The following is a 25,540-nucleotide window of genomic DNA, read 5'->3' on the forward strand; positions in this document are numbered from 1 at the left end:
TGCAGTAAGTTTAGCTTAAAATGCTTATTAATGAAAAGCACAGGGGCCGTGAGGTAGCAGCTTCAGTAATCAGGGGCTGATGGCAGAGTGAGGGAGGGAGAAGTGGCTGCTCCATTGTTTATCTCCAATTATAGCAGAGAAAACACCACAGTCCTCCTCTGCACTGTGAGCTGTGAAGAGCAGCAAACAGTCCTCAGTGCAACAACAGATCTGGCGACCTCGGAGGAGCTCCAAGCGCTCGCACGAGTGTGTTCAAGAGAGGTGCTGCAAAAGAGAGGCTCTTCACCACGAGAGGGGCCTGAATTCCAGACATGTCCTTATTAAGAAAGGGCTGCGAGTGCTCACTGTTTCTCCTCCTGCCTCCCTTGTGTCAACTCAACGCCCTCCCTCCCTCCTCTGCCTCCCCCTCCCCCTCAACCTCTCCACCAAGAGCTCAGAATGTCTCTACCCAAATAAGGGCAGGAGACCAAGGGATGTGTGTATGGGAGGAGTGTGTTGGTTGGTTGGAGAGCAAAGGGGGGAAAGGGGTGTGTATGGGGGAAGAAGGGCGAGGGGCATTGTGGGCAGCAGGGGGGAGGTTGTTGTCCAATTTAGGCATCCACTTTGGAGTCTTGAAAACAGTAGGATTGTTCCAGCTGGAATGCAACATCAGCACTGAAACGTTCCCGCTTTATGACATTCAGCTCCGGCTACAGGGAGGGCATCTGCACTGGAGCCATTTTTTAGTCCATCATAAGACGTTTTAGTCAGACAACAATTAAAGTATTCATCAGTTTGATGGAGACAAATGTGGCAACTGGTAGCGAGCCTTAAAATAGACTTTTAGGATTCAGTTTACAGATATGATTTACTGCAAGTAAACCATTTAAAAAGACTTGTTAATCGTAAGGATTGCAACAGTTTGGTTACTACTAACATGTTCACATATCCATTTAAGCCTATTTGGGTGTGAAACGTCACAACAGGGACAACTTCAATTCAATTCAATTTAACTTTATTTATATAGCATCAAATCACAGCAATGCCATCTCAAGACGTTTTACAGAAAGAAAGAAAAAAAAACATAAAGAAAGCCAATTCATAATAGCTTATATAAGGAAACCAACAGATTGAGTTGGAAGCTCCAACTTATAATTAAATAAACAGCAGATACAAAACGGCAGATACTTGACTAAATATTTTTTAAGCAAGGGGTCAAATAGGTAGTTCAAGCTCCTACATTGTCAGAATTAGTTTCATATGCCATCATCACAAAGCAGACATCACTTGACACACTTATGAGGCTCATATCCTACAGAGTAAAAAGAAATTTATATACCAACTTTCCAAATTCCACAGGCAAAACACTTAAAGGGAGGGTTATCTCAAGTGAATGACACACTGCTCTCACATTAAGCATAAAAAAAAGGGGGAAAAAATGACACACCTCCCCTCCCACATTCTGGGATTCAAGCCATGAGACTCAGACCAACATGCTACAGAATTCCAATGTGCAGCAGGAATGTAAATAATGCTGCAAAGCTATGTGCCTTGCACATTCATTCAAACAGCACCATTCACACCAGAATCCCTCTTCCTATTTTCCCAGCCCTGAACAGAGCAATAACATTACAGTCCATTTTCAGCACAAGGCTTATCTCGTCTCCGGCTCCATCCATGAACCAGCCTGAGTTTTGCTGGCACTGAGCTGAGTTTGCCTTCTTCTTGCTAGACAGGACAGTGTACAAGTGAATTCCAGTAATCCTACTGAATCACTGTGAGGCTGCTGGGTCACATGGAAAGAAACTTCTCAAGCCTACATCTGGGAAAGGATTCCATCACAGATCTATGAGTGTCCTACAGAATACAGGGAAGCCCTTGCTAACACTTGCAGGTAGAAAAACTAACAGGATCGGTGTGACAGTGGGACAGTCAGCATTTGGCATATGAAAACCTATTCATTCTGAAAAGGCTGATCTGACAAATGTTCATAATATTCCTGGTTATCCCCCAGTTTCATCTCCCACTGAACATGAGATCATCTTGTTGCTCTGAAATGGACCAACCAGATGGGTTTCTACTTACGCAGCAGAATTGAAAGACTACAGTGAGGCAAGAGCTGTGTCAAAATTACTCTGTTAAGCCATTTTTATAGCCTAACGGCCACATCTCCTCTCCAGTCCAGTCGTGGGAAAAGTACCTTTGTTCAGCCAGCAGACTTTCAAGACAAAACAGGACGGATCATAGAAATACATTTCAACAGAGACTAAACATCCCACCATCAGAGCCATGTGAGCCCACTGTGCCAAGACAGAAGTATTAAGACTAGCACAAAGGCACAACATGTATTCAGTAAGTTGCATTTAAGGTCAGAACTTGCTGCACAACAGTGAGACTGACTGAAACCCAGATGTGTAAATATGTGAGGTTTTTTATATTACTTGTTAAATATGAAAAACATAATACTAAATTACTTCAGCAGATGCTTTTATCCAAAACGATTTACAATTGAGGAACTAGAAAGCAATGTGGGGTTTGGTATTTTGCCCAAGGATACTTTCAGGTTTAGACTGGGAAAAGCTTGGGATCAAATCCGCGACCTTCCTATTGTAGGACGACCCTTCCTCCTTAGCTAGAGCTGCCGTAAAGTAAATACCAGAATCGCTGGAACGCCAGACATAAGTTCTTACAAGAAAAAGAGACACACACATTAATGGAAGGATTTTTTTTTTTTTGTGTGTGTGTTTTTTGCTTTTATTCTTGTCGTCGTTACAACTGTACAATGCTATAATTTCTTTTATACAGCCCCTTTAAAATGTAGTAACTAAAAGTCAAAATGAAGTCAGTAGGTGGTGGAGGGCAAGTTGAATGGCTTTCAAATCATTCAAATGTTTATGATGCATCTTAAAGACCAACATATAATAAAGGTTTTTTTTGTTTTGTTTTGTTTTTTTGCCACTTCAGAGTAACAATGGATACAGTTACATAATGTTTTTTTAATTTGGAATTTAGAATTTAGAATTAAATCATTCTGAATTAACAGTATTCTCCAAGAAGTTTACATGGAAATGGTTGGGAAGGGTTTTGATTGGACAGAGGGCGGACATGACGTATTGACATGTACCAGAAATAAACAAAGTTTGCTCCGTGTTTCTCATCTTTTAGGTTGTAACTGGTATTATGCAGTTGTAAACTGCATAATACCAGTTTTGATTATAATTTTGAAATACCAGTACGACACGAGCATACTACTTAATTTTCCTCAGCAACTGATAAGGGGAAGGAAGATAGAGTACTGAAGACGGGAGACAAAACAACGTACGGAATATGTGCGTTATCGGGACGGTACAAGGTGAAGATCATGCACAGAATGATCGAAATTAACTTAGAGCAAAATGAAGGTTTAAAAGACAGAGGAATTAATTAGTTCAGATTTAAAATGTGAATAAACCAGACACTTAATTCGGAATTAAGTTTCAATCCAAATTGACTTTGCACGAGCATTTAGCTGTTTGGTCATTTTTTGTCTGTTAAAGCAGATTTAACTTTTATTTGGAATCAAATAGGAAATAAAATAAAATAAAACTCCCATGTAAACTTAGTCATTGGCTAAGTAACAAAAAAAGAAAAAAATCTTCTGTCACTTTCTATCTTGATCGAGGCCAGTAACATCACGTGGTCAGACTTATGTGCAGGTGTTCTTACAAACATATTACATTACTTACATATTCTTCTAATGCGATAATGAATCGCTTCATCCCAAAACTTTCTTTAGGATCAATAAAATAATTATCTATCAATCTTTGGATTTATGAAAAAAAAAAAAACAAACAATAATGTAATTGAAAGGAGGGAAGTTTCCCAAATTATATGTGCATTTAAATTATTTATTTTATGGTTGTGCTTGTTTTGCTCAGTCCCCCAAAATACATGTCTTTGTTTTCTTGCTCATATTCATCTCTTAAATGTCACTTGTGGCTATAAGAAAAATAAATATATATACTAAACTAAGGCTTCAAAACAGTGGTCCACAAGACCACAATGACCGAGCAGATATATCCACACTTAAAAAAAAATAAAAATAATTAGAAATGTGTGGTTTTAATATGATAGCTTGGGGCCCTGTCCTGTGTGTGTGTGAGTGCTTTTCTGATAAAGAGCAGCAATGATGCTTTTCCAGGGTATTCCTGCCAGACAAAAAAACCCCCAAAAATACATGAACACAGAACCTCCGGTAACGTCTCATCAAAAGTAAAGGACTCAAATCTACAATTTGATTAATCAAATTGCAAAACAAGAACTGTTACACACACTGAGGAAATTTATGAGATCATTTCTCACAGTGGTTTCTCTCCTTTTCCATCTCTCTGTAAAAATATACAGCTTCTAACTATATGTCCTAATCAGCCAGCATATTTAAACTTTTTATAAACTAAATCCTCAGCATAACATGTAGATAAATCCAATAATGCTGAGAATCTGATTTGGCTCCAGAAAAAAAGAAAAAAAATCAATCTGTTTATGTCCTGTTAACTTATTTATTTCTCGACTGTGGATGATGCAGATCACTTAAATATTTTTTAAAATGTTCTGGAAAATCTAGATTTTTTTTTTTTTTCATAAACACTACTTGAAAACAATGTTTTTACTTTTCTCAACAGCTCTGGATAACTCTACCAGCATGACACAATCCTACTGATTCATGCCCCAAAGCAGATTGCTAACAGATTTCCTCCAAATCTGCCTCTTCCCATGTTGATCCATCAAGTCTGTTCTGTTTTCACATTTCTTCATCATTACCCAATGTCAGACTTTATATGCCACTATCTATTTGCTAACCAGTACACAACAAGATTCTTTGTTTAGTTGCTGTCAGACTCGTGCTGGCAGCCAAAACGTAACCTCTCACCAAATCTAAGGTTTACACACAGAAACAAATCCTTGCCTAAAACTCCTCCACATGAGAACCACACATCTTGTGAAGGCTGAGGGGCTAACACAGATGTAGAGTCAGCGAGAGAACGGTCACAGCAAGACCTCGCTACACATGCGCGCACACACTCGACCACACAAACACACATTTGACGGGGGAAACAACAGGTCTTGGCGGCAGAAGGAGCAGCTGCTCTCTAAGGTCAGATTACAGATAAAGAAAACATTTTAGGTTCCAGGCCAGAAAAGCTGCTCTCTGACGAACGCCTTATTTTTCCCCCTTAACAGACTGCATGGTTTAACTGCAGCACCGATGTTGATTTAGCGGATAAAACTGAGGTGATGAGCTGGCACAAGTGTCTGCTGACAACACTGCCTTTCATGAAAACACAAGTCCTATCTCCATTGAAAAAAAACAACAACAACAAAAAAAAAAAACACCACCACCACCCTCCTTTTCCTTTCTCTTTCTCTCCCTTCTATGTCTGTGTTGGCCCTAATAAATTCTCTCCAACTCCTCCAATAACTTCCTCCTACTTCCTATCTGGCATGGCGCTCAGGAAACAATCAGGGCTGAGAGTGAGAGGAGGGCCGGCCAGCCAACAGCTCACACGGCAAGAGGGAGAAATAGAGGCAGAGGGAAAACTTGAGACAAACACACACACACACACACACACACACACACCATATGCACCCCTTGTCAAGTCAAACATTTGCAGTTTGATACCAGCTGCATGCCCAAGGAAAACAATAACCCTCAGACTAACATCTTGCGCACAGGAATGTCCACAATTTCTGTGCTGAAACTATCTGAAGCAAAGAGACTGACTTACTTTTTCTTCATATATACATATATTTATTTACACTCCCCAAGAATCAAGACAAACAACTCCTTTTTATTGCTCTCTCCAAAACAATTCACATTGAGTGGAAACAGGCCAAGTCAGTGTGAGGTAAGAAGAGGGCGAGTCAGTCAGAGAATCAGGCAGATAAATGAGTATCACACGTTGAGCCAGAGCCAGAACATAAGGCCTGATTCATTCATTGATAGTTCTATTTAAATACTGGATGCCCCTGGCTATGAGGTCTTTTTATTCATCTGTCACGCTTTAAGACAATTAAACTTTAATCTTGTTGAAGAGGGAAAGATTGACATGAAGTAAGGCAAGAGAGCATGGGTGTTTTCTTTCTTCTAGCTGCCTGAATCAGCATTCTAATCGGAAATTTTCCAAGGAACGTAGCGAGAAGCCATTCTAGCCTGAATTGGTCATTTTGTGGTGAGGGGAGCGGTTGGAGTCATAATCTGTGAAACCTTTAAGACATACAGCAGAATGCACCGGATAATAATTCACTGAACTGTATGAATCGAGCCACAAGGCTTTAAAAGAGTCATATAAAAAGAGATTTTTTTTTACAAAGAGTAACTACAAGGACACATGAAAAGCAGACCCATCGAATGAACTTGTTGCACTGCTGCTACATTTGCTGTAGGAGCGAAGGCTTGATGGTCCTGAAAGCGACTTACACTGAAGTGAAATACTCTATGCTGCAAAAGGAGATCATCCCCCAACTCAAAACACCCTGAGCAGAGGGATTAAAGGAGTTTCACATGAGTGCCCTTGGGTCACTGGAGCTCCAGTGTGACACACACACACACACACACACACACACACACACACACACACACACACACACACACACACACACATACAAAACACAAGACATGCCCATGGTGGGAGTGAGCCTCCTGTTATCTGTAATGGAGGCTGGAGTGGCCAAAGATGTAAGCACACAACTTCGTAGACATTTCTGTCAGGTTTTTCCTCCTCAGAGTACATTTACATGGAACGTCGCTGCTAACAGTTGGTCGCTGCAGAAAGAACAACTAAAACATTTAACAACTTGTGGACAACTGACACAAAGAGTACACTGTTCTAGACCACTCCCCGGCTCCTCCCCTGAGTGGTCCGAACAAGAGGCCAGAAAGCTTATCTGTTCAAACCTGATGGCTTGGAGGATATGTAAACATGTGCAGTGAATGAATGCGAATACAATGTTGATAAACTGCGTTAGAGTCAAGTAGCTGCTCTAGGTTTATAGACAGACTTCTGGTTGAAATTTAGCGCTTTGCTTTTGGTTGTAGGACCGAGACAAACAGCTCATGGGATATTGTGGTATTCATCAACACAACTGCACTCCTCAGCCCAGCCACTGCTTGTTAGTGTCAAACTGCATATTGTATTCCAGATTGCCATTAATGCCCTTCTGCTGAGAGCTGCAGGCTTTTCTCTGAGGCCCTCTGTGTCCTCGCCATACAGACATAAGTGGTATTTGTGCAGATCTGGCTTGACAGAGGGGTAAGTGTACACCATTTGGACGAGCACTTCTGGGGATGGTGCTAAAAAGCAGCCAATGTCTGCACAAATGGGCAAAAGCTCATTAGCTGGTCTTCTGTGGGTTTAACACAAATGGGTGAAGTCGCTACTGACAAACGATCAGCAGACTTGCATCCAAAGTAAACATGATGCAATAACAATGAAGAACGGATTTGAGCTACAAATTTGTTACCAAACCTAGAGTGACTTCACAGTTTTTGATTGTGACTTTTTTTTTTTTTTTAAATCTGAATAATTAAAAAATTCCTTTTTTTTTTTTCTTTTTTTTTGCTTTAAGCTTAATGAAGAGAAAACAAGCTCATTAAGTCCCTCTAATAAACAGCCTGAAGGAACACAGCTGGGGTCTAACAAACAGACAACAGACACTTTGAGGGGATATTACACCAGATAATCTAATTGACCTCCGTGACATGAACAAAGTTGTGAAACTTTCCCCTTGCATTTAACTCGCTCACACAACATATGCTAAATCCACTATGCATGAGAAAACATAAAGTACATGCAAGGAAAGAAAAGACCACATTGTAGACTAGGGGGCTGACACATTCATGCTGTGTAAAAACAAAGAAGGAGAATCTGTCAGAGCAGCAGAAAGCTTAATCCATTCCAGATTTACCCATCAGCATCAAATCTATTATTAGACATCTTGGCAAGGCTCATTTACCAAAGACACATTGTTTGGTTGTTCTGGTGGATAGTTTCATTTCAGAACATTATTTCCACATGTTACACTAAAGTTGTTCACCAACAGGGGCAAAAATGGTATGTTGTACTTTTCATCCATAAATATACATGACCAAAAGAAAAAACAAAACAAACAAACAAAAAAAACATCCCATGCAATGTCTAATTATTCTACCTTATCAGGGTTCAGGCAAAAGGTTATGGGAGAAACAGAACTATTGCATGTGGATTTACTGGTGTACTGATGAAAAACCAGACGCAGAACAACGGCTTAGATTTCCACACAAACGTTTGAAAGAAGTTACGCATGTATTTAATTCCACAGAGAAAATTTTACTATGTGTGACTGTAAGAGATGAAAGAAAAAAAAGTTGAAGGAATAACAGGTTCTTCCGCTCACTGTCACCAACTTGACAGACTGCGTTCTGCTGTTTGTCAGACATGTTGACTGTCCGAGAGTACACTGCACAACTTGTGACTTCATGAATTTGGAATGCCATATTTATTTTTGTTTTCTTTTTTTTCTTCAATCAACTTGACTCTTTCAAATCCCTTAAACCGGTAGAGTACACAGGCAGAAAGCAGGTGTAGCCTGAGGTTGCGCACATATAATTATACAATTAGCCCACTACATATCCATGCATCTCAAGTCCTCACCAATGAATTATGTACTTAGTAGGACTTTGCAGAGTATCACCCCATGTCCTGTTTACTGGCATGAAAATATAAGGAAAGAAGAAAGATTGATTATTTTGCGTCAACCACTTAGAGAAGTGTGTAATTATATATATATATATATATATATATATATATATATATATATATATATATATATATATATAATAACAATAAGATATTTAGAAATAAAAATAAAAAAATCCCAGCTCAAGACAAAATGAAGCATGAGCCACAAACCCACAAGACATTTGGAGAAATATCCTTTTGGCCTCTAATTATTAAAAAGCTCTCATAATACCACAAAATGAGTTTTACATAAATGTACTTTTTCGGGCAGTTAACACTCACCTGCCTTGACCGCAGTGGGAACTATTCTGATACTTCTCATGCAGGAGATTACAGGAGTTTTGAAACGCAAAATGAAACAATGTTTGCAGCATAAGTAGCCTCAAAACACGGAAATCTTTTTTTCTCACTTAACTTTTTGCTCATTTAGCTGTAAATGTGTTGCTATTGTGTAGTCATTTACACTAAATTTCTACACTGCACTGGATGTAGACAAATAAGATGTGTAACTCTAGATCTGTGGGGAAAACTATCATACAAGCCATTGCTGAAGCTATTATTCTCTCATTCACAAGTGGTTTAATCGGTACAATTTAGTTCAGGTTTGACTCTGAAACTCTGATAATGTAAAATAAAAGTTATTCTTTTTAAAGTTTACTTCAATTTAAATCCTAGTTCAGTAAGAGAAATGTAAAGAGAATGTATGTACACCCGATATAATCTCAATTGTAACATTTTTTCCCTTTCTAAAACTGTGTTAATATTGGTGTTTTCTCAAGATTACTGCTCTGTACTTTTCTATTACAAAAAAAGAAGAAAAAAAGGGAGTCATATATGCGTTGATGAACAAAGAGGATCTTTTCTTGTAAGTGCGCTGACAGATCAGGACCTTGTCTTACCTCTGAGATGCAGAGGTCCAGACCAGTCTCAACTTATTCCTCCAAGTCGTTTTGGTGTCTTTTTGTGCCAGTTGGTGTAATTTTTCCTGGAGGATGAAAGTCTTGGATTCAGGTACGAACTGTACGAGACAGAAAACAAACATATTGGCTCAATTTTCCTCTGTTAAAAGAAAAGCAAAAAGATTTTTTTTGTAATAGTCTGTTCCAATAAACGGGTTGCTGGAGGATATCTGATTAAACAGAGTCTGTCAGAGATATTCCTTCACACTGCGAAAGTCAGACACAATCGTGTATCAATCTTCTCATATTTTCTTCCCTCCCAACGCAGGCAGCTCCGCGGAAAAATGTGAAAAATGACAGTGATCTGAAAACTTCACCGAGACAAGCGGCATGAAAAAACTCCCCAGTATAAGCTGTGAACAGAGAGAAAGAAACATTAGTGCAGTACCTACCTTTTTATTCAGGCAGTCACCTAATTCCTCTCAGAGAAAGCAGCTACTCTTTTTTACGAACTTTATAATAATTTGGCGCGTTGTTTTTTTTCCCCCGTAATATTTCTCAGAGGTTTGACAGTATAAGTGGAATGTTAAGTATGACTTTGGTATGAAATCAACGCACCACACTGAAAAACGAAGGGGGAGGGAAAAAAAAGACTTTTCAAGGAGGAGCCATTGGTGCGCGTCAATCAACGAGCTCGTGAAGCAGTGACTCTCGGCAGGCCCCGCCCACAAATCTCTCTACACTGATTGGAGCTTCCTGTCTTCAAACCTGACAGTGCGCACACAGACCATCATATAGTAACTATCTATTATGACTATTATAGTATATATATATATATATATATATATATATATATATATATATATATATATATATATATATATATATATATATATATATATACACTTTTCACAGAAAACTTTCCAAATGTATCAAGTGGTGATCAATGTCAAAGTAGTTCCTAAACAAAGAAATAAATGATTAAAATTATCAAAACATTTTAAATAAAGCTGAAGCTGAAGTCAATTTTAGTAATACACTTTTTTGTAACACATATCCAAAATTTATTATTGCTAAATTAAAATCTGAGTAAGTTTGGTATTATACCTGAACTAGAGATTTTCTCTACTTCAAGTATTATTTGAACTTGTGAACATTTTCTCAATGTATCCGAAATGGTTTTCTGACTAGTTTTATGTATGCTGTGTTCTCATTCTTTTGTTTTTCCCTTTAAGATCTTTACATTTGTTCTCTGTGCAAACAAATGTTTAGTAAATCCAAAATATTCATTCATATTCTCTTGATCAAGATGGATGAAATTTCAGGTCCAAAAATAATATGTAAATGTGAAACTAACAAAGATAATTTTTTTTCAGGAGACACTGATTCATTCCTTCGCAATAAAATCAAAATGTTGTAAATTAGTCCGACCCTGAATAAACCTCAAGACTACCTTTAAACAAAACACAAATTTTAGTGCAGGCCTTATGATTGTAATACTTATTTTGTTGATATTTTAGAGTTTTCTATAAAAGATCACAACCTTGTCCATAAATCTATAACAGAGCCAATATTACACCATTATGCAAAAAAAAACAAAAAAAAAAAAAACAAAAAGAAAACTCCTCACCAGCTGAACTGATAATATAGTTAGGTTTATAATGGCCTTTCTTAAAACTTTGCAAACCTGACTACTTATTGATTAATTTAGCAACCTATTTCTTAATGCACCGTATTAATGCAGATTTTTATCCAGCAACAGCTCCTTCTGTTGGACAACAATATACTTGCAACATGTTGCAAAACAATGCATGTTGCCACCACCGGCACATGAAAGCAGAAATGTTTTTAATGAACGGGACTTACTTTAAGTATGCAAGCATTCAAGAACGGAAACAGCAAAGCAGGAAGAGGTTTTGCTGGAAGTTATGTACCAAAAACACACTATAGGGGGGAGAAGAACTCGCCTTACAGCATCGGTACAAGAAAGAGCCACCAGGTTCAGGCCTCATTTAAGCTACGAGTTTGGACAACTGCCTGAGCAGGTTCAGGCAGAATACACACCTCTCACTTGCTCCAAAGGCCCTCAGTTCAAACAGGTTTTGCATCCTAAGTGAAGCTCCTCTTGACTTGTCAGGCAACCGCTGAAGAAAAGTGTGGGTGTCTCTAAAACTTGCAAGTTGGAATCTGTGTGATTATCTGCCAGCTGCCTTCTTACAGCATATAATACTGTAGTAAAACATATTTTATAGCTATTGTGACAGATTACAAAAACTCTGTGTGATGGACTTCAGCTGACAAAGCATGTCCTTACAAAATACAGACTGACATGAAGGAAATTTAATTCACATGAAACAAAAGTTCAACAAAGGCAATGTTCAGGAAAATTGCATGAATTTGACATTTTTTTAAGCCAAAATCAGGTAAAAAAAAAACAAAACAAAACAAAACCTGAATATAACTCAAATCAGACAAAGTTATCTGAAATGGGCACAAAATTAAACCGAATCATCAAACCTTAAAACATGATACTAAACTAACTCCTTTTCTTTTAAAAGGCTACACTTTTATGTGTTATTTTAAGAATACTAAACACCAGAAATCATTGGACAATCCATCATACAAAACAGCTTTTATAATCTTCAAATTAGCATTTTATAACCAGTCTCAGTTATACATCCAAAACAATACACTTATTAGTAAAAAAGAGAAGTTTGTGTGTTTGCATCTCACAGCATGACACAAACTCCTCCCCCCCAAAAAAACAGGTGGCCTTATGGAAGTGTCCCTATTAAAGAAATTAATACAGTATAGCATAACAAAGAAAAGAAAAAAACATAAATATAAACATCTTTAGATGATGTTAATATTTTTTCAGCAGTTTCATCACCGAGTTGCTCGAAAGCTCACGACTCTCCATTCGCTGGAGTCCTTTGGAGTACCGTATGACATTTTCATGGTTCATAAAGATTTATATTTCTTTACTTAAATATAGAAAATTAAAATGCTCTCCTGCGCTATGACCCAGAAAACTTGTGTAAAGTTGACATTTTGTTTCATACAACACTGGGGGTAAGGGTGCTTGTAGATGGGGTGAGGGAAGCGTGTGCATGTACAGGTGTAATGTGACATAAAGGCGCCAGCATAGTAACATGTACAGTTTAATTTAAGAAACCATTGTTGATGAATGGCATCCATCACAGGAAGACTTGATAAGTCAATAACATTGATCGGTCTGATATAATTGTGGACTTGTGCTCTGATTTCAGCTGTTAGTGACCAACTGATGATGTTGATTTATTCACAAGCAATCTTTCCGTCAAAGCTGGAAAGTGCAATGGCAAAGGCCTGGACGGCACACATGGGGTAGTTGTAGTCCAGTGTGAAAATGTCATCAGCTATTCGCCCAAATTGCATCACAATGTAGTCCACTGAAAAAAAACAAAAAACAAAAAGAATTGTTTTAAATGCATTGTTAGTGAGGGAAACAAAGAGATATACAGCACCAGCCAAAAGTTTGAACACATTTACACATTGGAGTTAATGGAAAAGTGTGTCCAAACTTTTGATTGCTACTGTAAATATTGATTTAAAAGCTGATTGCTCATTTAACTTTGATGAGACAAAATATAGAAAAACTTCATCTAAGTCCTTCATTTATGCTATATGATGCCCAACACATTGGCGTGTAGTTGGAAACAAAACAAGGGGTGCTTTGCATCGCAAAGATAAAGAGTACTCACAGTCTTTGTTGTGAACTATCTGGAAGTTTTTGATGGAGGCCTGAGTGACTCTGCCATTGAAGTTCAGCACATGAGATGCAGTTTCTTCGTTCCACACAGGCGTCTTGTTACGAAGCTCAATCAGATTTTCTATCCTTCTATTCTGGTATCTTATCAACAAGCCGTCACAATCCTACAGATGATTGGGAAAACAAAAGTTGGTGAACATCAACCAAAAGTAATAAGATTTGACCCATCGGCTTTGTGTTCCTCTCATATTAGAAAAAAAAGAAAAAGAAAAAAAAAACAGAACATGAATCAAACTGTGTTCTTATTTGCATGGAATTGTCCAGAGAAGTAATATTATTATAAATATATATAAATATAATATTATACAATATTATAAATCAGCAAGCAAGATTTTCAAGCAAAACAAAACAATTTACACCCCCTTAGGTAAAGAGACTTTAGATGGGCAAAAAAAAAAAAAAAAAAGCCAGCAGCAAGCACACATTTTCACATGTAAAAATGAGCTTGTATCTAATTGCATTGTGCTGTATAAAAGTTACCATTTCCCTTATGGGGGACTTTGGACTTGCTTTTTTCAAGTTGCTTCCAACCTATTGGCAGTGGTGAGCTCTATTCATTTGTTTTTTTTCCTTTCTTTTTCTTTGTATTGGACTTTGGCAGTTTTGATTACAAAGATTAAGTTAGCAAAATATGGCAAAACTTGCAATATAGAGTAGGAAAAAAAATCATTAAATGAATAAATTCAACCTAAAATGGAGAACAATTCAAGGGAAGTGTGCAGTTGTCTTGGAAAAAATACACCGTCTGACAAAAGCCTCTGCTTTTTTTTCTGTCCATCTAAACATTTGTCCTGTTGCTGGAACCAGCTTCTTTTCAGTTTCAGCTATTTAAATGCAAGACATTCACAATTTTTTTTTCCCTTTTGGTTTCCCGATCTTCCTTTGGACTTCCATACTAACCCCTACTTGACATTTTCCTCATGACATCTTGGACTGTGATCATTCCAAGATGTTTTGTTACATTTTATAGGCTTCCAGTGATTTGTTGGGCCTCAGTTAGAATCACTTTAACATCCTGAATCACTGCTCCCATTGTTATTAGGTGTTACAACAATGTTTGATGACTCAGTCACTACGTTTTAGAACTGTCTGCTTATACATAATGACTCTTAGTCAGTTAATGAGCTAATGAGTAGTAATTGCTACAAATTATTTGCTCATGCTCCACATTTTTTTTTATACTTTTAAAGTTCATGGAATGAAAACTAACCGTGCATAATATTCAAAGAAAGGTTCATGTTTGATGTCTTCTGCAAGGGTTGCATTTAGTTTTCATTTCAAAACTTGAAACATGTGACAAGCTGTTTTCATGTGACTGCATGTATTTCCCCTGCTGTCTCAGTACAGTATTTATGATGCTGCTTACATTTCTTGGTTTGAGAGGGACTCTCTCGTTGTCTTTATTCATTCCTGGAATGACAACAGTCATCCTTCTGGGACCTTTTATTCCAAGTACATTTGTTTCCTGAAGCCAAAATGAAAGACAGAAAAAAAGAGAGCAAATTAAGGATAAATCAAATAATAATTACACTACTCAGTACATGATGGAGCTGTAAAATGACCTACATAGATAATGCCCGCTAACTCTTGTCGTGCATTGGACATATCTGGAAGAGCTCTTTCTGGATTCATGGCATTGTCAAATACTGTGAACTTTGTCCCCATTAAATTTGACCTGGTCAAAGCAAAACAGAGACTTAACCAAAGCAAACATATTAATGATTTATTTATATACATTTTCTTTACATTTTAAAATGGAGAAAAACAACACACCTCAGCTTTCCAACAAAATTCTCACCACCTCTTGACAAGTCTGTGGCATCAATGGAGATGAGGTAATTTGAAGTTGCGCTTTTCTTCCTCTTCCTCCCTGCTAACAGGAATGTCTGCAAATAAGAAAACAAGGACAAGCAGGTGAGTTAGTTTTATGATGTGCTGTAACTTGTGTAAAATTCACATGTTCTAAAAGTTGTTCTTCAGCATTACGAAGGATTAGCTTGCCTGAGTGAACATAAAAATATGTAATCATAAAAACCCTTCTGTCTGTTTTCCAAATTGCTGTTATTGGCCGAACCGACGAATAATTTATGAAATCAATTTAGCTAACGTCAGTGCTCAATTTTAAGTATAATAGATGCTGAAGTTCTCGCATATTAATTCACAAAGATACACTAATGATTTAAGAATCTATAGGCTTACTGCGAAGAACATTTTTATTGGACTTGACCGAAAAGTCTAATCCTAATTCCTTCACTTGGCTTTACAGATACATTTCATCAAGACCAACATCAATTCTATTTATAAAGCACATTTACGATGACATCAGTTCCCAAGTGCTGGACAAAGAAACAATAAAACCATTAAAAAAGAAAACAAGAAAGACTAACTTTTTTGTCGTTGTCTAGATGAAGGTAATACAGAGGGTAGAGGCTCTTATCCACCCCTCTCTGGTCCCGAGTCACTCTGCATTTGACAGTCACACCTTGTGGAGCCGGCTGCATCACAAACTCCTCCAAGTTGTCAAATTCGATCTCAGGTGAGGGAGCTCTCTCCTGATGAGAAAAAAAATGAACAAGCACATTTTACTGCATGACTTCACCCAGGTAAACTCAAATATTTGCTTGTCTATGTAACAAGACATAATGGCCTCTGTGCTAAAATGTTTCATTTAAGGTACCTTTTTTTTCTTCCCTTTCCCCTTTTTCTTCTTAGACTTATCTTCTTTTTCTGACTCAGAATCATCACTCTCTTCTGCCTTTCCTGAAATAGACACCCAATATGTTAAATTCTTGTCTCAGTCAAACAGAGAAAGCGAGTTGCACCAAACTGGCCTTTTTTCTTCGTCTTCTTTTCTTTGTTCTTGTCTTTGTCCTTATCTGTTGATGTCTGGAACATGGACGCAGATCCGGAAGTGGATTTTTTCTTTGACTTTGTTGACTTAGTCTCCTCTTCGCTGTCATCACTTTCTGACTTGGCAGCTGCTCAGAAAACAAGGGGTTAAAGGGAATTTTGTATATTTAAATACGTCTGTAAAGAACTGTGAGTGTCTTTTCTGTACAAAAAAAAACCCCCAACAACAAAAACAAAAAAAAAACATTCTGCAGCAATGAATGTATCCTGAAATTAGCAAAAATATAAAGTTTTGCTTAAGGTAAAGTGAAAACTGACCACACAGTTAATAATGAAAAAATAAGTCACCTTTCTTTTTGCTTTTTGAGTCTTTCTCTCCATTTATCATGAACATTGAAGCTGGCTCCTTTTTCTTGTCCTTTTCCTTCGACTTCGACTTCTTTTCTTTTCCATCAGAGTCTTTATCGTCTGTTATAGGAAAAACAAGCAGAATAAAGTAACAACATTATTTTCTGTCCTTGAACGTGGTAAGCTTGAACATGGTGTGAGTACACAGTGGGGAATGCAAACTATTTTTAAAAGTAATTAATGAAAAGCTCATCCCTCCAAGACAGAAGAGTTGGAGAGCGGTGTGGAGTTAGTGCCAAACTAATCCAAACTGTAATCAATTAACCAGCAACATTTTGAAAGAGGGGCAGATGTGTAATAGCAGAACTAATTTGAAGGATACAGTCTTGATGTTGCGTGCGCTAACTTTGACATCTGCTCTTGTAGCTTCTCCCAGCTGTTTTGTCAAAATTTGACAGCTTGATAATATTGAGAGAATTCATGCTTGACTGAATTTTGCCCATATTTGGATGTTACATTTTTACTTGTGACATACCCTGTGCATATTTATGCAGGCTCAGGAATAAAAGATAACTGAGCACTCTTAAAAGTTTACTGATATCAAGTGTACATAAAGTATTAGTCTCAGCCTACATTTACATGCACAGGTACAAGCTGTTAAAGCTCAAAGTGCATGACTTGAATGAAGGAGAATGCCAAATTCCTCACTCAAATTAGTGGCCTAAGTCTTGTGTCCTCAAAACCTCGATTACACCCACAGTATGTTCAACACTTGCTCTTAAGACTTGCTCCACAGTAATGAATCTGTCCCAACATGCCCGTAAACTCACTGACAAATTACTTCTCAAATCTCTCTTGCGCTCTCTGCATTTTGTGGCAATTTTGAACTGCAGGACATAAAGGATTTGGATTTGAAGTACTTTGGAAGTACTGGTATTAACTTTTTAAACTGGTTTAGTTAAAAATCAGCGCATCACAGAGTTGCAGTTCTTCCCCTCAAATTTGATCATTTGATGGTGAAATGTGCAACACTAGAGAACCAGTGCTGATGTAAAGCTACAGATTAAGTAAACCAAAATCAAAAGCGAAACTTAAATTGGAGGTCATTATTTAGATATAATTATTATATAGTTGTAACCTGGGCTTTGGCAAATTCCACCAACTAAACATATATATTTATTTGCCAAAGCCCAGGTTACAACTACATACACATTTTTTTTTTTTAACCAAGGTGAAAGGAAATTTTTAAATGGATGCAGATCATATTACTCTTTTCATGGAAATCCATCCATTCATCCATTGTCTGTACAAGCTTATTCCAATGCATGGTCTCATTGGGGCTTGGATCTCTGCATATGCGTGGCAGAAAGCAGGTTCCTAGACTGGTTGCCAGTCCATTACAAGCCCATCACAGAGACAAACAACTTCATTCTTAAGGAGAATGTAGAAATGCTAACAAACCTAACATGCATGTTTTTGAAGTTTTGAGGTAAACACGAGTATCTACAATTTTATGCAATTAAATAGTACCTGGTGTTAAATTTTAAACCTACAACTGATGCTCTTGGACACTTGAAAAAGCAGAACCTCTAAACAAACCACCACCACACAATTATAAGTTGAGATGGTTAGATAAATGTGAAAAAAAGATCTACTTATGATACATATGATGGCACGATATATAATATAATATATCTAAATATCTCAAATCAAATCAAATTTGATTTATAAAGCACTTTTTATACAAAAGTCTTTTGCATAAAAACATTTTTGCATAATAAAAACAAGTAGTCACACACCTATACATGAAACCTAAAAATATTTAAACTCCTGATCATAGACTCCTGATCTCTTGCAAATGCACTTACGTACCTACACATCGAACATGCACCGATTCCACCACACCCACCACACTACCACATCACCCAAATCCCCCATTAAGTAACAGGGGTAATAAACAACTTGCTTGATGCTACTCTGAAGAAACAATATCTTGGAAATCTATTCATACTATGAGCCAGCCCACTTATGACCACAGAGGTCAAGCTACTGGAAACTGCCCAGATCAGGGCAGGCTGGGGTCCATACCACAGCCATATGGTGGCATCACAGGACCCCCACAGCCAAACACTTCTTTGCAACACTTAAATGCCTTTAAGTAGATAAAATGAACAAAAGGATTAAATCTGATTTTGTGTAGCACAACACAACATGTTATAACACAGAATTTAGCAGTCTTTGAGGTCTTCATTTGGAGCTTTGACAAAATTCTGTTCTACAGTCATTTAGCAGACGCTTTTATCCAAAGCAACTTACATATGAGTGAGAACAACACAAGCATGAAATCAAACAGTAGAGGACATCATAGGAAGGTGCTAGTGGACTGTCCAGTTGGACGCATGCTCTTGTATGGAGTGCTACAAGCTTTTTTTTTTTTTTTTTTTTTTTTTTTTTGTAACAAATAAATTGGGGTATTTATTCATTGCTATGTCAAAATTATTATAGTGTCATCTTTGATTTGTGGTGTATATTGGAGCAGGAAAAAGGGTCTGATTGCGTTCAACAGGATTTTGATCTTTACCAAGTGGTACAAATGTTTCAGAAACATCTCAGAAATGTCTCAAATATGTCACATTGAGCCCTGGGTTAAACAATTATACTGACACACTTTTAAGAACTAGTGTTCTTAGAAGAATTTCCCACTATCCTGTTCAGAAGCAAAGAGCCACAAAAGCATGTTTGCGCAAGTTTTATGAAATGATTAATTGCTGATCTGAGATGGAAAAAGGTCAATTTAGCTGAGAGGCAAAAGTTCTGGAGATGTTCCACCCAAAAATATAAATAAGAATCAATATTCAGGATGATACCATCAACCATTCAACAGTAAAGCAATACCAAGGCCAAGTTTCTAGATTCCTCTGAGCTCCAACATTTAATCCTATGACATAAGATGTAAACCTGCACACGGTCAAAGTCTGAAAAAAATATTTATTACTTTTTCATAATGTATAAAATACTTAGTGGTATTGATGGAAGTGTGTTTTTGGTTGGATACACTGAGTGAATGTATGAAGGGCAAAGGAAAAATATTAAAAGGACATGGATGAATAAATGTTTGCAGCTGTGGAGGGCTAAATACAATCTTACGTTTGCTTAACTCCACAATATTAACAGTTTATTAAACAAAATTTATAGATAAAAAAACAAATATAAAGTAAATCTGAAATTAAATTGAATATTATTGCTAAACCTTTTTACATCCTTTGTTCCTCTTTCTCCAACTGTGTATGTAATTCATGCTTCATTTCCATCGGGGCAGAGCATCCTTGCTCTGTTCCTCCATTAGGGAACTGACTTCACCCTGACCGCTGCATTATCATCTCGCTTCCCCTATTCATAAACAAACTGAAGGCTTTACCTTTTCTATTCTTGTAACATAATGGTTTTTTTCTTGCAGAATTATATGTATTTCACTGTTAGGTGACCACAACTGTCATTAAAGAATAAAATGTATTATTATTATTATTATTATTATTATTATTATTATTATTATTATTAGTAGTAGTAGTAGTAGTAGTAGTAGTAGTAGTAGTAGTAGTTTAACAGATATTTTGTTATTTAAAAAAATTTTGGAAGAATTAAAATTCTGATCTAATGATGACAGATGAAAAGTTTAAAGAATGACTGTTTAAAAGAAATCTGCAGTTTGATTTGTGATTTTGTAACAATGTTTGTCCATTTTACTAAAATACAAACAAAGTCGTGGCTCACGAAGATACATCATGTAGCACCCATGATTATCTGTCAAATTCGAAGGTAGAAAACATTGTATGTATGGGATATTTAAGAGATGAAGTAGAAAGAGAAATAAAAGTACAGACGTAGCACGGAAAGTATTGACATAACAAATATACAACATCTGGGGGAACAGGACTGATATCTGCAAGATCAAAATAACAATCCAGTCTCTTTATCAGTTTGCTAAGACTTAACTCACAAAAGCTTGTGTTGTCAGTTGACCTAAAATATCTTCGTGGAAGCAATATGAACTAAATGACTATATGCTGTTTGAGTACATTGTCTTGTATTCCCTGTCAATTAGTGCTCAGAAAGAGAAATATATTGTAAATGATCCCCTTTGATAACTTATTTACTGCTTTTATATGCTTTTACTGCTCTATATTCCACAAATTAAAGACAAAATTATCAGGATTTGACAGTAATTTTAATCACATCTTCCACATTTGATTACGTAAGTATGAAGTACCGATACTACCTGAACTGTTTTGTTTTCGTTGCTCCTCGTGCCAATTCAGTGTTTCCAATCACTCACCATTATGAAATCATCTAATCCTCTTACTTGCAATCTGGTCACATAACTGTTTCTTTAAGTGCAGTGCTAATGCCTTGGGTGGCAGTGTGGCACGTTGATGTAAAGTTTGGTGCTGTTGCCTCACTGCAAGAAGGTTCTAGGTTTCCTCTCACAGTTCAAAGTCATAGTATATCCTAGGCTGATCCTAGGCTGACTGTAGATGTGATGTTTGTGGTTGTGGGCCTGTCTGATTACAGCACAACTCTTTATGGCCCTCTAGAGGATCAAGAGGGCATGCACTTTATGAACTCAATTCTCACAATAGAGGCGGTGTTGTAACAATACATGACTGCAGGACATTTTTGTTTTGTTTTTTAATTGACATGTTTTTATAAGCCTGCTATTTTTTATTTATAATTAATTTCCATGTGAAACTGTTTTTGGAAATCCATTCTTTTTAAATAGAGAACAAACTTAAGAACAGCTGATGGTGTAACATTGTTTTAAGGGTTTAGTAATCAGAGCAGTGCCATTAAAGTCTTTGCACTAAGATTACTGCTACTTTATAACTGGAAACCAGTTTGTTTTTTGACTCACCCCAGAGTCAAGTTTGCTTTGCAGGTTCTTACCTTTAGATTTAGATTTTTTCTCTTTGGCAGAACTTGCAGAAGGAGAGCTGTCCTTGGCGGTTTTTTTCTTTGTTTTCTTTTTGGGTGTCTCCTCATTGTCATCGTCGTCGTCATCATCTGTGTCTGAACCTGAAGCAAAGTTAAACATATACTTCAACTATAATTTAATATGTTCTTTGTTTTCAACAATGTGATGTAACTGAAATAGATTTTTAATAAGACTGTCATTGACTTGCCTTTCTTCTTTTTTGGAGCACTTTTGGTTTTCTTCTTTGGTTCTTTCTCCTTCTCCTTTTCTGGTTCTTCTTTGTCTTTTTCTGGTTTCTTTTTCTTTACTTTTTTGCCATCTATAATGTGGACATGGAAAAAAAAAAAAAAATTGTGGGTTAAATGTGGATAGACACAGTTTAACCAAGATAATCATTTAGATTATTGCAGTTTATAATATTTAATGCAGGAAATGTTAAAATTGCCTCACTTTGAGTTGTGGAGCCGTTCTCTTCAGCTTCGTCTTCATTCTTTTTGGATTTTGTTTTCTTTGGTTTGGCCTCAGTTCCATTCAACTTGGCTTCAGCTGTGCCGTTAGCCTGCTCTTTCTTTTTTTTTGGTTTCTATGGATTTTCTTTGAAGATATAACAGAGATTATAATTAAATGCATGCAGCGTTGGAAGGAAGAGATGACCATTAACAGAACAAACACAGAAACACTGAAAGAAAAATTAGTAGAATCAATCACTTACCGTGCAAAGTCAGATATGAAGCAGCAAGGCAAGGAGTAAGAGGCAGAGAGAGAATAAAAGAAAGATTCAGCAATAAGATTAATTAACCTTTTAAAACCTGAGGTCGACCAGCTGGAGTATGTGGTAAAGAAATGGTACCAAACTTTGCTAAAATGTTATTTTGGAGACCTTGTCAAAACAGAATGATCTGTAATAAAACTTCTTCAAGTTTGTTCCGCTTCACTTTATCAGAGTTGATCTTTGCAGATATTATGTTCCTGTAATCTATGATCTGATAGAGTTTTAGAGTTAGAGTTGCATCATTACAAAGTGATGTTCATGTTCATCCTGAAAGCGATTGCTTATTTTCAGGCGAGCTTCAAATTCTTTAAATTTGTGCCATCTTCATTTAATCTTCACCAGTAAAACGTGCTGATATTCACACATCATAACAAATCTCACATGTGTTTCCGTTACTGTGACTCTAAAAGTATTGGAATGGGCCTTGTGGTTGTACAGAAACTCATTTCAGTATAAGTATGCAATATCTGAGCAGAGACCCTAAAAATAGATGTGTAGAGTAACTGATGAAAAACTTCACTTTAGCATCAGCCCAGTAAGGCAGTTGTAGTGGAAAATTAAACTGCTTGGCAGAGCCACATACATAAGTACATACAAAGATGTGATACTCATAGATCGCTGCTTTCCAATACTGAATGATCCCTTGCTATTTTTGATAATACAGTACTGTAACCATAAGCTGACAAGTTTTGTAACCACTTTATGTAAGATTATTTCTTATGGCCTCTTACAGAGTACCAAGAAAGAAACTTATAAAAGATCAAAATCTAAGTGAGCACATCTCAGTCAACACTTAGTTTTTTATTTGTAGTTTCACAAATGATGTAAGAAAGAGTCTCAATCTTTGGGTAACAATCAGACCTGCTGTTCCTGGTGTCAAAATAATGAGAATTTAAAGGTGCTGGAAATGAAAGGAAAGTGTTTTGAAAATATTTACTGTTAGTTCTTTTTTCACTATCAATTTCTGAAGTGAAAATAATCTAAGGTACAAAGTGGCCCTTGACTGAATGAGTCCTCTCAATATCATCTTTGGTCAATCTCCAAAAATATAAGAAACTGTCTATGTGATTATTTCACATAAAAAATTTTTTCAAATAAATACATGATTAATTTCAGATTAAAAAGAATAACAACAGGATAATTTTGTGCTTTTTGTTAAACATTTTAAAAGTGCGTTTTCTGATGGCTAAACCCTCCGCATGGACAACATGTCACTGTCCAAGTCACACGGAACGAGGTCAGTGTGATTGCAACCGATGGAAACAGTAGAGATAATCCTATTAGATGCAGGTCCTGAATCCATGGATGCCTATTTGTGTTCACAGAAAATCCAAACTGCAGATAATGTGACTTATAACATAATTTGCCCATTGATAAAAAAAAAATACTTTGTGGCATCACTTTGTAAGCTGACATCTACTTTAAATACTGTGTTACACAACACTGTTTATTTTTGTACTTAACTACTCCAAATCCTTAGATTTGATCATATATACACAGATACACTAGCCCTTCACAACGAAAATGTCACGTTAAAGTAAAAGCATTTGCAGCTGCGTTTGGCTTAAATGCCGCCACAGCGGCACTATCTGTAGTTTATATGGCCAGATTTCAAACTGCCTTTAGGCCCTCATGGTTTTACAAATGTATTGTCTGGCAAATGAGCTTTACATCCTTTTAAACTTTGTTAATCTAAATGCAAATTATTTCCATGTTTGAAAATGACCAATACAGCCAGGATGGATAATTTTGAGGTTTCATACAATATTGCATGTTGGATAAACTATCTTCCAGTAGTTCACCTTGCATACGTTCATCATTACACAGAGCAGTTACCACAGATATCTATCTGTGTCCATGGTCATGCCTACTTATATACACTTTGTTCCTTATCAAACAGAAAAGAGAAACACTCCCTCAAAATGTGCTTCACCTCTAAACTTTGCATAATCGTCCCAACAGATGAAGACATACAAATAACAAGAGTCACATGTGTAATGTTTACATTTAGATGAACTCTCTAAGCATCTTTACACGCCATATCCATGCAATAGATCAACCAAATTTAAAAAATGTATATATAAAGAGAAGTAAACAAGCTTTAATAGTCCATAAAATACCATCTTCCTCACCTTCTCTGCAGACATAGTGTATCCTCCAAATTCAGGTAGCGACTTTTGAAAGGGTTAGAAAATAAAAAAAAGCAGGCTTCTCAGGAGAGATAATGAAAGAATGAGAAAGCCCTGTACTCACTGCGTCTCCATCAGCAGAAAGTTGTTAATAGGATTTATGTGTAAAGCCATCTGCTCTGTGGAAGCACGTCAACGGGAGAAACCAAGACAACCTTGAGAGAAAGAACGGGACTTGCCGTACCTGTCCACCTTTCAGGGTACAAATTTCTAAATGATTCTTTTTAAGACTATCATTAAAGTGCTGGAGTCAACACAGCTGTATAATCAGGAACTGGGTTGATTGGAACTGTTTTATTTGTAGAAGAACATCAAACCCTGTATCCTTGCCAACTAGCAAAATCTCAACAGTTAGAATATAGCAACCAAAAGTTAATATATACACAAAAATTTAGGAATTTTTGCTAAAAAGTGGCATATTCCTCAAAGGATGCTACAGAGGCTCACCAGTGTCTCGAACCGAAACAAACCACTGAAAATGAAACTACGAGACCTTTCAGAAACTTGGTTTCTGTCTTGTCTTGTCTCTTGTCTTTCTGCAAAAGGATTTGGCCAAATAAATTCTCTAAACCGCTGGCTATCATCATACTAAAATATTTCTTTCATGGAATGTTTTTTTTTGCATTAAAAAAAAGGTTAACATCTTGGCTCTCACATTTGTTATCCGAAAGTCTACTGGTTACAGTGAAATCTGCTTAGCTGACATCAGAGTAAAGTAAACGCTTCTTAAAGCTGGGCCGATGTTGACTCAGACCTTATCTTTCTCCTTGTGTCATGTTGTTTAGTCAAATAGCAAGGTTTATTTGATGAGGGGAAATCAAATCAAAGATACTTTATTCATCCCCGAGGGGAAATCCAAACTGGAAGTTCCTCCACTCTGAAGGCACAAACAGCTCAGACAGTGAATAGAAAAGGATTACAAAGGACAAAAGGAAAGTGACTTTGTTTGCTGACAAGTCTTTGTGAC

At 36.8% G+C, this 25,540-nt stretch overlaps 2 protein-coding genes across 5 annotated transcripts in view; both read right to left on the bottom strand.

Annotated features, from left to right (window-relative positions):
* The window catches only part of tead3b (TEA domain family member 3 b), a 30,496-nt gene extending 20,277 nt beyond the window's left edge, over positions 1-10,219 (bottom strand). For all 4 annotated transcript variants that reach the window (XM_079241565.1, XM_079241563.1, XM_079241564.1 and 1 more), the window contains exons 1-2: positions 10,087-10,219; positions 9,635-9,753 (exon numbers count right to left, since the gene is read on the bottom strand). The gene's annotated coding sequence lies outside the window, so the exon portion shown is untranslated. The remainder of the gene's footprint in view (positions 1-9,634; positions 9,754-10,086) is intronic.
* Positions 10,220-12,931: 2,712 nt separating this feature from the next.
* LOC306757558 (tubby protein homolog) lies at positions 12,932-24,531 on the bottom strand (the record flags this gene model as incomplete). Its single annotated transcript, XM_079242645.1, has 13 exons — positions 12,932-13,065; positions 13,378-13,549; positions 14,812-14,910; positions 15,012-15,120; positions 15,219-15,331; positions 15,833-15,997; positions 16,123-16,205; positions 16,268-16,423; positions 16,644-16,763; positions 21,585-21,713; positions 21,821-21,931; positions 22,063-22,195; positions 24,517-24,531. The coding sequence occupies 13 exons, from the start codon at positions 24,529-24,531 to the stop codon at positions 12,932-12,934; spliced, it is 1,539 nt and encodes a 512-aa protein (XP_079098771.1).
* Positions 24,532-25,540: the final 1,009 nt, after the last annotated feature.

The sequence above is a fragment of the Telmatherina bonti genome (assembly GCF_933228915.1).
Source record: "Telmatherina bonti genome assembly, chromosome: 6".
Lineage (NCBI taxonomy): Eukaryota > Metazoa > Chordata > Actinopteri > Atheriniformes > Telmatherinidae > Telmatherina > Telmatherina bonti.